This window comes from Trachurus japonicus, chromosome 9 (assembly GCF_045865225.1).
Source record: "Trachurus japonicus isolate A0001 chromosome 9, Traja_1.0".
In the NCBI taxonomy this organism is placed as follows: Eukaryota; Metazoa; Chordata; class Actinopteri; order Carangiformes; family Carangidae; genus Trachurus; species Trachurus japonicus.
The window spans coordinates 32,481,990-32,494,467 of NC_140915.1; the positions used below are offsets into that span (position 1 = coordinate 32,481,990).

General features: G+C 43.1%; 2 protein-coding genes across 7 annotated transcripts in view; one reads left to right on the top strand and one right to left on the bottom strand.

Annotated features, from left to right (window-relative positions):
* Positions 1-1,038: 1,038 nt before the first annotated feature.
* On the bottom strand, positions 1,039-3,913 carry neflb (neurofilament light chain b). Of its 2 annotated transcripts, none has more exons than XM_085787456.1 (4): positions 2,587-3,913; positions 2,266-2,390; positions 1,749-2,143; positions 1,039-1,658 (listed from the first exon to the last, which is right to left on the bottom strand). In XM_085787456.1, the coding sequence occupies exons 1-4, from the start codon at positions 3,649-3,651 to the stop codon at positions 1,468-1,470; spliced, it is 1,776 nt and encodes a 591-aa protein (XP_085643582.1). In that variant the 5' UTR covers positions 3,652-3,913; the 3' UTR covers positions 1,039-1,467. The 2 variants fall into 2 exon arrangements, with proteins under 2 accessions (XP_085643582.1, XP_085643583.1); XM_085787457.1 differs by having other exon boundaries at positions 1,348-1,655; positions 2,587-3,835.
* Positions 3,914-4,865: 952 nt separating this feature from the next.
* The window catches only part of cabin1 (calcineurin binding protein 1), a 41,625-nt gene continuing 34,012 nt past the window's right edge, over positions 4,866-12,478 (top strand). For 2 of the 5 annotated variants that reach the window (XM_085787451.1, XM_085787452.1), the window contains exons 1-20: positions 4,874-5,068; positions 5,619-5,676; positions 5,823-5,915; positions 6,022-6,135; positions 6,358-6,492; positions 6,591-6,771; positions 6,871-7,000; positions 7,096-7,245; positions 7,598-7,905; positions 8,022-8,199; positions 8,289-8,422; positions 8,513-8,730; positions 9,205-9,277; positions 9,507-9,694; positions 9,788-9,925; positions 10,107-10,295; positions 10,407-10,649; positions 10,744-10,897; positions 10,992-11,107; positions 11,365-11,526. In XM_085787451.1, the coding sequence (XP_085643577.1) occupies positions 5,674-5,676; positions 5,823-5,915; positions 6,022-6,135; positions 6,358-6,492; positions 6,591-6,771; positions 6,871-7,000; positions 7,096-7,245; positions 7,598-7,905; positions 8,022-8,199; positions 8,289-8,422; positions 8,513-8,730; positions 9,205-9,277; positions 9,507-9,694; positions 9,788-9,925; positions 10,107-10,295; positions 10,407-10,649; positions 10,744-10,897; positions 10,992-11,107; positions 11,365-11,526 (2,907 nt within the window). In that variant the 5' untranslated portion in view covers positions 4,874-5,068; positions 5,619-5,673. Of the gene's footprint in view, positions 5,069-5,618; positions 5,677-5,822; positions 5,916-6,021; positions 6,136-6,357; positions 6,493-6,590; positions 6,772-6,870; positions 7,001-7,095; positions 7,246-7,597; positions 7,906-8,021; positions 8,200-8,288; positions 8,423-8,512; positions 8,731-9,204; positions 9,278-9,506; positions 9,695-9,787; positions 9,926-10,106; positions 10,296-10,406; positions 10,650-10,743; positions 10,898-10,991; positions 11,108-11,364; positions 11,527-12,478 lie in introns of all 5 variants that reach the window. The other 3 variants (XM_085787453.1, XM_085787455.1, XM_085787454.1) reach the window with 3 other exon arrangements.

The following is a 12,478-nucleotide window of genomic DNA, read 5'->3' on the forward strand; positions in this document are numbered from 1 at the left end:
TCATGTACCACATGTGCAGAAAGTGCAGGTATTAGCATAAGATGATTCAACATTTCAGAGTGTGCTTCCTCCACGAGTGTTTGGTGTTCATTTTTGTGTTATAGGGATTGCATCTCTGCAGATGCTTAAAGGAAGCTCCCGGTATCTCCAACTCTTTGCTGAGTAAAAAAAAACAAAAAAATCAGTCTGTCCTCTTCCAAGGTTTCATGCAGTGAGATACTTTGCTCTCCCGCCTGATTCTCCCTCCATCTCTCTTTCTCTCCTTAATGGCATAATGAAATTGCCCTCTCTCTCTCTCTCTCTCTTGCTGTCCTGCCTGAGTTGACACTTGGCCAGATTCTTTGGTGCAGCAGACTAGCTGAGTCATAAAGGTTTCAGTGCGTCCTGATTTATGGACAGTGATGTGGATGAGGGTGAGGCAGCAGGAAAAACACTGGTGTCAGCTCACTGATCACACAGAGACTGTGGGCACATCAGAGCAGAGGCGACCTGCTGACTTGAGATAAAGACAAAAAAGCCATTGTAATTTATCTCTTTCAGTCTAGACTTCGGTTTAGCCAAGTCAAGCGAAATCTAATGTTGATGGCGTGAAACTTAATTCGGTTTGATGCAGTGTTTTCTTGTTTCATTACTTGTTTTTCATGTTTTTTTCATTAGCTTGGTATCATTTACTGAAAAATAATAAAAACAAGCCAGACTTGCTGACTTTGCTGTTCGCTGCAGCTCTCGCTTCCAGACAGATTTATCAATATGGATAGAAGCAGGAGCTCTTTGGCAGCCATCTATGGACTTTTTCCATTAACCCCTATTAACATTCTGTCGAGAGAGGAACATTTTGTTATAAACCCTGAGTGAAAAAGGAGCCTGTGGCTAATTAGCAAGTTATAAAATCTCTTTGCTTTGCTTGTGAAATTGAGTCACAGAGCATGGACATTGAATATCATTTTCTGCTAATGCGTTTATTGTGCTAAATATGACTTGATTTGACACGCCAGTGCAAGTGTTCATAAATACAAATGAAAATCCCGATGCCAGCTCAAGGTTGTCAAGGCTTCAAGGCTTTATTGGAGTTCAGTGCAGCACATCAAGGACTAAAAGCACTCCGTGAGTAAGGCATTTCAAAGTGGATATTGCACATACAGATAGTCGGGTTACAGGCATGTTTTGGTGGTAGTAAAGCACACAGGTGTTTTGCAAACACATCTCCACAAAGCAGAATTTCTACTCCAAACACATCCTGCCTTCATCAGTTAATTAATTAGCTTTTAAGTTTCTTTGATGGCACAGTTTGCATGTGTGCATACATGCTATACGTCACTCAAACTGTTCATATACAGGGTAAGGTTCACTGACATTCTTTTGAATTCAAGAGATTCTTTGAGGTTTCATCGAGACAAAAATCTCTGTATTTAAAGCACCGGAGATCCTTTAGCTACAAGCTGGCAGGTTTTTTTTAAGCAGGTAAATTTAAACTTTTTTATCTGTTGGTTTTTTCTCTTCAGCCTCCACTTCCTCTTCTTTTTCACCTTCCTCCTTCTCCCCTTTCTCGCCATCCTCATCATCACCCTCTCCCTCCTTCTGCTCAGCGTCGTCCTCTTCTTGGGGTTCATCTCCTCCTTGCTCGTCATCTTCCTTAGCTTCATCCTCTGCTTCACCTCCTTCAATCACAAAAAGGTGTGAGGAAGGATAAAGGTTAGACTGAGTCTACAACTAAACAGATGCACATGTTAAACAATTACAACACTAACCTTGTTCATCTGCCTCTGCCTCTTCCTCTCCATCTTCTTGTTTTTCCTCCTCCTCCTCGTTCTCACCCTCCTCTCCCTGCTCTTCCTCTGCCTCCTCTTCCTTCTCCTCTCCCTGCTCCTCCTCCTCTTCCTCCTTCTCTTCCTCTTCCACCTGCTCTTCCTCCTCCTCTTGAGGGGCGCTGGCCTCCGCCTGCTGCGCTTGGCTTGCGGTTATTGTCTCCTCTTTTGAGATCAATGAAGTGTACAAGCGGGAGCTCAGCAGGTATGGAGCTGCAGCCTGCATGGTGATCTGTGTTCTTCCATAGGATGGAGCAGCGTACATGGCCTGGGAGTATGAGGTGACAGAGCCCAGACTTGCCACATTCAAACGATTCTCTTCTCCTTCAAGGAGCTTCCTATTGGAACAAAGGACATGCAAGAAAGTAGTGAGTTTTTTGCAGAGTGGGATTCAAGCCAGGATATGGTACAGTAGGCAAACACAGGAAAGACTCAATGCTAAATTGATTATACTCCTGACCTGTAGGCTGCAATTTCAATATCCAAGGCCATCTTCACATTCAAGAGATCCTGATAATCTTTCAAGTAGCGAGCCATGTCATTCTTGTTTGCCCTCAACTCTTCTTCCAGTTGACTTATTGTATCCTGTATAGAAAAAATGACGACATACATTAGAGCATATTTGTATTAGATACAAATTCCGATAATTGATCATGCAGAGTGATTCATTTGAATTGTCAATAAACAGAAATTCATTTCACAAAATCAATTTTCTGTTTTTTGTGTTTTTATTGATATTTTCTGTCCTGTTCCTGTAACTTAGAGTCAATCTGTTCCTCACCTGCAGTGCAGAGATCTCAGCGCTCTGTTTTTCCTCCACATCTTGTAGTTGATTTTCCAGTGCTTGGTTCATCTCACGGCAGGCATCAATCTCCAGTGTCCTGGCTTTGAGGAGCTGGCGGTATTCTGCTGCCTCATCTTTGGCATTTCTTGCACTCTCAGTGTTGCGAACGGTGCCCACTGTCATCACATTCATCTTATCGCAGAACCACTCTTCGGCTGACTGGAGGTTGCGTTGCGCCAGCTTCTCGTACTGTGCTCGGATGTCACGGAGAGCAGCGGATAGGTCAGGTTTGGCGACCTCCATCTCCACAGACACATCGGCTCTGTACTGTATTTGGGCCTGCAGCTCTGCAATCTCGCTCTCACACAGGCGCTTCAGGAAGTCCAGCTCATCCAGCAGGGTTCTTACTCTTTTCTCAAGCTCGGCCCGGTTCAGAGAAGCTTCAGCTGCTCCCTTCCTGGCATCCATGAGCCTGCCCTCTGCTTCTGCTCTGCCCATCACTTCATCCTCAAAGCGATGCTGCAGGTCCCTCAGTACATCTTCCATCTCATCCCTGTGATCCTGGGCTGCTTGCTTTTCATGGCGAGCCTCGTCTACAGCGGCACGGAGCTGGCGGATCTCATGCTCGTACAGGGCCCTGAGGTTGGATGGCTCCGTCTGCCTCTGCCTGAGCAGCAGGAGTTCGGTCTCCAGCAACTTGTTCTGCTGTTCCAGCTCATGGACCCTCTCAATGAAGCTTGCAAAGCGGTCATTCAGGCCCTGCAGCTCAGCCTTCTCCTGGGTCCGTAGATTTTTGAACTCAGAGCTGACCTGGGCAGCTTGGTCAAGGCGGAGCTCAGTGGCAGCTGCAGACACTGGAGCAGAAAGCACGGAGGAGTAGCTGGAGGAAACTCGGGCGTGTGTTGGATAACTTCTGCGTGAGGATGCATAGGAAGTTAATGGGGCGGCGTGGCTGGAGTAGGCAGACCTAGAGCCTATTCCTCCTCCATATCCTGTACTGCGCACCACCACTCTCCTCTTGTAGGTAGAGGGGAAGTAAGGGTCAAAGCCGATGGAAGTCATGACTCAGAGACAGACTGCTCTGTGTCCAGGAATGTAGCTGGGTTGACTGCACAGTGAATCTGCATTACTCTGGCTTTTATAGAGCCAGTAATGACTGTGACGTCAGCTTTTTTTTTCAGGCATGCTGACAGAAGGAATTGATAATGGTGCCAGCCAGCCAGTCTCAGCCAAGGAAAGATAGGGTGGGGTAAGACTCAGTGTTGTGGGTGGAGGAGGCGGGGATATGCGCTCGAGCAACAAGGGACTGCAACGGCCAGGGTCACTGAGGACAAAAACAGTATAGTGTTACTCCTAAAAACTGCAGAAGTTATTACATTCTGCCACCATAAATCCTGACAAAGACACAGTATGTCTGTCATGTAGCTCTAAAATATTGCATGATGGAGGAGGTGATGAAAAACACCCACTATAAAAGATGACATTGCTTTGCACCATTTTGAAATGTCTGGTCATCTTCTGTTATAAAGAATATTGTTGACAATCACCATTACAATGCTCTACATATCCCACTACAATACTACAGGAAGTAAATGCAGAGTAAATCGGCAGAAGATGTAACATTTTGGAAAATCCTGCGAATAAAAAACACCCTAAATCTCAAAGAAACAATTTTACATTATTATAATAAAAGTTTGCCCTCTAGTGGTGATTCGTTTATCTTGCAAGTTACATACAAGTGCTGACAGTACTGTACCATGCGTACAACCTACACATATTTGCATAATTAACCTAACGTTTCACAGTCTACTGTAGTGTTGTGCCCTTTGTGCTGTAAAGACAGTGTAGCTAATGTGGTTCGTACGCATGACTCTGCGAATTAAAAAAGGAAAGGAAAAAAAGACAATATTATTTCCACCCTACAGTTCTGAAAAATAAATGGACGGGTGCGACCTGCAACACTAGTGAAAACTGCCCTACACAGGCTGATGTGACCTGTTTAGTAGCCTAATAAAAATATTCATAGAAGTACCCTATGTGTATCCATCAGTTAAGGCTAATATATATATATATATATATATATATATATATATATATATATATATAGTTCATTTGTTAATTATGTCAACATAATTAAAATAGTTACCTAAGTCTGTGTCGCTAACAGGTAACTTCACCAATGTGCTAAATTACGTTAGTGCGTTACAGCAATATCGGAACATATTATTGGTCACCTGAGTACACCCTCAGTGTATTGACCAATGAGAGACGACCTTACTCCTTGGCGGGTAGCAAACGTCGCGCTGTGAGGCTGTGACGCAAACGCTCCCAGCGTTGACAACAACAAAGGATGATAGAGAAATGAAGTTTCAAACTCGCTTTGTGCTTCGTGTCCGTTAATGTCTGCGGTGTGTGGGCGACGTTGTGCCATGCTGCGGCAATAACAACGTTACGAATGCAGCTGAAACCGGAATAAACGGTAGGTCATCAGTCACCCAGCTTTGCAGGTGATGGTCAAGCCGGTGCAGCAGCAGCTAATGTTAGCTCATCTGACGTGCCAGTGGATAACAACGAGCTGCGGCAGTTACCAGCTTGTTGTCTCTGCTAGCCCGTGAGAAACATACAATTACCACCTGCTGTCCGGAGCTGTGGTTGTAATATTCACCTGTACAAGCTACAGCAATGTCCCACTACAGGGCTAAGCTAACCGTGCTAAGTTTAGAGTCAGATTTGGGGAAGGGACGCTCGTTGTCTGGAGCCCCTCTCGACATCCTCCGATGATCTGGGGTTAATTCAACCCGAGAGGCTCAGCAGCATTGCCTAAACTGAATGAACAACAGGCTGTTGGAGACGAGGCTGTCGACTGGCTTTGGTAAATGAGAGAGTAACTGTTGTCAGCACAGCAGCCTGGGTCAGTGTTTGCAGGAGGTGACTGGTTACGAGACACAACATGTCATGATTCATATTAAGTCGCCCAGTTGATAAATGCAATACTTTTGTGCTTCTATGGTTTCCCCACATTTCCACAGATCCCATCATAGTCTGCAAACCGTGAGAGTGAAGCTCTCCTTTCCTGATATTAAAATGGTAAGGGTTTTTCTATTATCGAGCGCAAGTTCTTCATTTTGTATCAGTACATCTCGTGATCCTGCAGACCTGCAGACGTTTGAACCCCCTTACTCATGCATCTGCTTGCTAAAGTGTTTCACCTCTGTTCTCTGTGTTGATTACAGATTCGCATAGCAGCTCTGAATGCCTCTGCAGCAGCTGCAGATGAGTCTCAAGACCCTTTGAGAAGTAGCAAAAGTCAGACAAAAGAGGCTCAGGTATGTTGTATGTAATAGTGAGTCAGCAATATCTTCTGCCTTGCATGGCTGCAATTATTTTCTTCTGTACAAGTAACAAGATGTTGCTTTTTATTTCTGTCCACAGGAAGCCGAGGCTTTTGCTTTATACCACAAAGCTTTAGATCTTCAAAAACATGACAAGTTTGAGGAGTCTAGTAAGGCCTATCATGAGCTTCTCAAAACTCCACTGCTCAAAGAGGTAAAACATCACACAGTAAATAGTCTCATCACAATCTGCTAATGTACCTGTATGTAACTGTTCTGCTGTGTATCTGGGATGTAATTGAGAGCAGTGTAATACTCTCACAATATTTTGGTTATATGCCCATTTTTAGTGAGGAGGATCACTTGTTTTGGCTCAGGATGAATCTGCATTACACTCTGGTTGGTGCCAAATTTGATGTGTCCTCTGATATTTTAGGCCATGCCCTCCGATGATCAGAGAGTGGGTCTCAAGCATCCTGGACTGATGCTGAAATATTCTACTTTTAAAAACTTGGCCACCATGTCTGCATTGCGGGATGACCTGGAGACTGCCATGGAGTTTTACTTGGAGGTGAGACAACAAAACTGTCCCAGTTATATCCTAGTTAAACACATGAATAGCACTGCACTGAAGGCCAATATAATCTTTCCTGTCTTGTTTTTTCTCAGGCTGTTATTTTGGATTCCACTGACGTGAACATGTGGTACAAAATCGGTCAGGTGGCCGTGCGACTGGTGCGCATTCCTCTGGCTCGACATGCTTTTGAGGAGGGATTGAACTGTAACCCAGACCACTGGCCTTGCCTTGACAACCTCATAACTATCCTGTACACACTCAGTGACTACACATGTAAGTAATACATCCTCATAAGCTTTTTGCATGTCATCAATAGTATGAGAGCTCAGGTAAAGAAAGAGATGTAATTGGCATCTGTGTACATTTTTCTAGGGTGCTTGTACTTCATTGCCAAAGCCCTGGAGAAGGATCATTGTTACACTAAAGGCTTGGTACTGAAGGAGAAAATCTTTGAGGAGCAGCCATGTCTGAAGAGGGACACAATGCAGATGTTCACAAAATGGTGAAGCCCGCTCACATTTTTATCTCTTTTCCTGTTGTGTTGTAGCTGCAGCTCCATATTTTCACATCAATGACTCTGTGCTGTGATGTTTGCAGCGATATGTCTATTCATTATGTGGAAGTGGATGAAGAGGAGCGTAAATCCGTTGTGGAAGAGGCCCTGGAGATTCGAAAACGCAGACAGGCGCTCTCTCACTGTGAACCAAAACCAGACCTTGTCCTGATTCAGCCCATCCGCTGCCTGTCGTGAGTGCTGTGCTGTTATGTCTCTGGAAATTATTCATTCTTCTTCTGTTTGGGTAGTTCAGTTGAAATCAGCCTGTCACTTTTTATTTTAAGTTGGAATAAAAGTAAATATTTCACCATGTCTTATGCCTCTCTGAGGATGGATCAATTAACACTCATACAAGTTTTCTTACAATGCTTGAAAATGCAGAAACGGCATATACTGCACTGAAATTCTTTGAGCTCCACTGACTTTGAATTGAATGTTTTTTTCTAGCTGTAACCACTGAAGGCAGGTTGGTCTGTCGTTTGTTTGGTAAGACAGTTTATTCTAACATGAATGAACTCTTTTTTTTTTTTTTTAATATCTCAGATGGAAACATGTAGGCGAAAGCCTTCTCGCAATGTACAGACATCAGACCACATGTGAGCCACCGCGGCCGAGCCTGGGCCACAGGATTGACTTGTTGGAGTACAGTGACCCCAACTTCCTCCAGAACCTTCCCCAGCCCAGCAGCCCTGTCAGCATGGGTCAGACCACAGTGCTGAGCAGCAGCCCCAGCTCATCTCTGCCTCCAGTAACCTTCTCTGAGCCAATAATGCTTTCCCAGGGTGGCACTCAACTGCCGATTACCACCAGTCAGACCACTGTGGAAATCACCACCTCTGCTCCGCCTGTTGGTTAGTTGTTTAGACAAGTTTTTGTAATTATAAGTGCATCTGTATAAACATTATTTTTTGCAGAATTTAACGTTTTTTGTTTTTGTTTTTTTTTAAATCCCCCGGTATCTCCTCAGCTACAGCAATGGATGTTTCCCTGACAGATAAAGCGAAGAAAGCCCCAAAGAGGAAACGTGCGATAGAAGATAGTGGGGAGACAGCAAAGCGACGCTCAGCACGTGTTCGTAACACAAAATGCAAGAAGGAAGAGAAGATTGACTTTCAGGAACTGCTCTTTAAATATCTACCCTCCAGGTAGCTCACCCCTAGATAATATCCATGCGTATGCAGCTTGTTATAATTCTTTAGATTCAAATCAAAAAATTTTTGCTGGTTTGTCTTAGGCTAAAGAAGTTTGATCCTGATAATGATGAGGAGAGTCTGAGTAATCTTGAGACACAGTGTGATGGGAAGGAGAGCATACAGCCTCTTCTTGGGAGTTGTTTGCCTGTTGACTCAGTTGAATACATGGAATCTGGTATGTAGTGCTACAGTATGTGTATATACATTTACACTGCTGAAAAATGTTTTTATGTCATATTAATGAAACATGTGTTCCCTTCTGTAGAGCAACAGGATGTCCACAGCTACCTGCTCAGTAATATGACCAACGGCGGTATACTGGACCTGATGTTGCACTACCTGAAAGCAGTGGGTCAGAAGTTCATGAAAGAGTGGCCACAGGGGCTGGCGGCTGTGGTGATGGAAGTCTATCAGACCTGGAGAAAGTACAGTTGTGGTCTTCCAAACCCTTTGCTTCGGGACTGCAGCAACAAACACATCAGGGTAAATGACAAAAAAAGAAGAAACAGAAAAAGAAAAACAAACAAAAAAAGGCGCCCAGGCTTTTATAAAATAAGTCTACCAGAGGATCTGAGGCTCACAGATTCAGAACACACTTCTAAGTCTTTAAAAACTTGTTGTTATATATGTGCTTTTATGATGTTGCCCTTTATCTTTTTGTATGACATGCTTTCAATTTTCCTTATTGATCGCCCTCCCCTTTTATGTTTTATGTGTGCTTTTTTGTGTCTTGTTTTTGAAATGTACAGAGGATGTCGACTGCTTTTTAAACAATGCTTTGAAAAAGGGCTTTATAATTTTATCAATATTATCATTATTGGTAAGGATGAATTTCTTAATTATCATTTTTTCCAGGATCTTAAATTGTGACCAAGAAAACAGCCCTAGTTTTTCATCAGAACTGAACCCACTGATCTCTAATATGATTTCTTACATGTGTAAATCTGCCACGTACAGGAAATGCTGACAATGAGCTTAGCATGTATGGAGTTGCAGTTGGAGCAGTGGTTACACAAAAAAGGGAAGACTGGTGAGTAACAATGAGTGAACTCACAAAGCTTAGATGAATCATGTATTATATTGTTGTGGAAACCACAGCGGCTGCAGTGTTTGTCATATGTCGTATCACAGATACCACTGATGGGCCTGAACTGTCCTAAGCAAAATGACACATGGGATTCATCAGTTATTATTAGATCACATGTCACAATGACATGCTTTCAATGGATTTGTTTTGTTTTGTTTTTCCATTCGTCTAGTATCTCCAAGAAGAAGCAGCGTTGGTCCTGGTAATGACGCGGCTGACTCAGAATTCTCTGGGCAGCACTTCCAGGGTGATTTATTTCTCCTGGCCTTAGGTTCATCCCAAAGAGACCTGTTTGAGGATGACTGGCTGGATGTCATGGTGCGTGTCTACTGGCTCAAGGCACGATTCTTGGCCCTACAGGTAGGATCTCCTCTTTCGCTTTTCTTTGAAAACTTTTTAATTTCGCTCATTGCAGACAGATGTGACTTGCAATTCTGTCTGGTCTTTTGTCAGGGAGACATGGAGTTGGCCCTGGAGAGCTACGATGTGTGTATAGGCCTTTTGCAGAGCAAACCAAAGTCTCCTGAAGGGAAACACTACACCATCAACCTGCCAAACCTTCGCGTAGATGCAGCGATCTCTGTGGAGGAGGTCAGTGCTTCATGAGTTATGAAAAGGAAAAAAAAGTTTATATTGTACCATACAATACTTTTAACATGTGTGATAGAAGAAGAAGCAAAAATAATTAATAATAATTTAATTACTTAATATTTGAGGTCCATTGCTGCTTTAACATTGATTTCATTTCTGTGTCTCCTGTCCGCTTTGATAGATTGACAAGAGGCTGAAGTCTCTGGAGCGCTGTCAGTCTTTGGAGGAGATCCAGCGACTCTTTGAATCTGCAGACTTTGAATCTGTCGTCCGTCTGCTGCAGCCCACTCTTAATTATGGCAGCAGGAGTAAACCCCTGGAGTTTGTGAGCTCAGCACCAGAGCGGCCTGCTCAGCTAATGTTACTGCAGGTTGGATATGCTACAGTAATATTTATCGAACTTGCTGTATATACACTATATTTCAAAAAATGGACGAAGGTTGACACGTCTTATCCTCTGAATTGTAACTGTCTGGCCTAGAACTCACTCTTGAAGCTGCAGGACTACCAGCAGTGTTTGGAGTGCAGCGAGCTGGCTCTGAATGAAGCCCTGCAGCAGCTCAACTCTGCTTCAAGCGGCTCTCCCCCTAGTAAGGAGGAATGGGTCAGCACCATTGGAAAATTGCTGGATGGCATCGAGGTCTGTTTCACCAAAGACTTGGAGCTTCTGAGCAATGTCCCCCACTTCTCTAGTATGGCTCGACTGGCAAACAATTTAATTCAGGTAAGAGGAGAGCTGAAAACAACACAACTAACAAAGAACTGCTCCTATAATAAGACATTTCTAAGTCATTGTGTGATTTCTATTGTGTTTTCAGCTGATCGATCTCAGCATGTCCATTTCCGACGATCCCAAGGAGCCTTATTTTTTCTCTGTGCTGCCGTGGATTATACTGTATCGCATTATCAAACACGAGGAGGCAGCTTTTGACTGTATGCTTCGACAGCATATGTCTATAGGGGATGATGAAGGTTTGTTGACTTGTTTCCGTGCCTCTGGTTTCCTCTTGGTGTCCATACCATGGTAGCTATTACAGTAAATGACCTCATCAAGTCTCATTTTCAGATGACTCAGACACTCCGATGCTGCCCTCCTCCCTGATGCTTCTGAACACAGCCCATGAATATCTTGGCCGCCGCTCCTTGTGCTGCAGCTCTGACGGTGCACTCCTCAAGTTCTTTGTAAGTCTGTTTGTAGACTTCTCTACTGTATTATGTCCAAGGTGATACATGAATGCACAGCTTACATGCATTTATTTTAAGTTCAAGAACAAATGTAAAGATTACTTCTATTCTATATTCATCGCTCTGTCATATATTCCTGCTCTGGGATACCAAATAAAGACCGAAACTTATGTTTTTTTGTTAATGTGACTACATGAATTTGTAGAGACCATTTAAACAGTTTGACCAAGCTTCATTCTTTTGTTTCCCTGGAGGTTCGAGTCCTAGAAAAAGAGTTTGTAGCTTCTTCCAGCAGTGATGCTCATCCCTACAAAGAGGAGTTGGAGATGGCGCTGGAACAGTGCTTCTTCTGCCTTTATGGATACCCCAGTAAGAAGAGCAAGGCCCGCTACCTTGAGGACCACTCATCTCCACAGGTCAAATACTTTCTTGTTTTTTGTCTTCTTATTTCTTATTATGAATTTGCTTCGGTTACTATAATACTATAATAATTACTATAATTTGTTGCATTAGCTTGAAGTGACTTCATCAAGAGTAAGCCACAGGGTCAGTCTCAGCAAAGATTAGTTCAACTGTTTTTTGCCAGTGTTGTATTTAATTAAAAATGTGAAACTGAAAAACTACGAGTGTGGCTGAGCAGGTACAATAGTAAAACATAGAAGAGGTGATTACAATTGCTCTGACGACTTTTCTATACATAGCAGGAAACATACATGAATTGCATTTGAACAGCAGCATAATGTTAACAACAAACGTGTTCCGTCACTGACCCTCACGTCACAGAGAACGTGTCCTTCATCCATTAATGTTGTTTTGTAGGCTTACAAGGTCAGGTGTCATTGAAATAAATGAGGTTGTGAAATGGCATTAATGGCATAATAGCATTAATTTACTGAGTGAGAAGTAGGAACGCATTTAAATGAAACACAAACACCATTCCCACAAAATTCTGCTCTGGATCACTTTAGTGTCTCATTTTCATTTTGTATTTTTACGACTGTTCTGTCTCTATGTTTTTAGAGCTTTTTCATTTCTTCAAAGAAAATGAGATGAGAACAAAACATTTTCTTAATCTAGCATTTGTTTCCTTATGAACAGCTAAATTTGATGCGTATTTGGAAAATAAAAGTTAGAGACAATGTGCTAAGAGTCTGATATTTCATAAGAGTCCTGCGAGCTGGAATCTTTGTTGCTACACCCTATGGTGTCCTTAGATTTTTGTAATGCATTTGTCCAGCCACCAGGTGGGTGTCATTCCCACTGCTGTACATTATTGCATTAAGATAAACTACCCTGTGACTGCATTCATGCAATATCACACTGCAAGAGAGAAGCCCTTGGGAGACCTTGTTACCACTAACTGGCTCT

What these genes read in the sequence shown, in the direction of transcription:
- neflb (XM_085787456.1), bottom strand. Translation starts at nt 3,651, where the DNA reads ATGACTTCCATCGGCTTTGACCCTTACTTCCCCTCTACCTACAAGAGG. An exon ending in CTGAGATCTCTGCACTGCAG is followed by an intron (nt 2,391 to 2,586) that starts GTGAGGAACAGA and finishes TTTTCTATACAG; the next exon opens with GATACAATAAGTCAACTGGA. An exon ending in GGCAGAGGCAGATGAACAAG is followed by an intron (nt 1,659 to 1,748) that starts GTTAGTGTTGTA and finishes TTGTGATTGAAG; the next exon opens with GAGGTGAAGCAGAGGATGAA.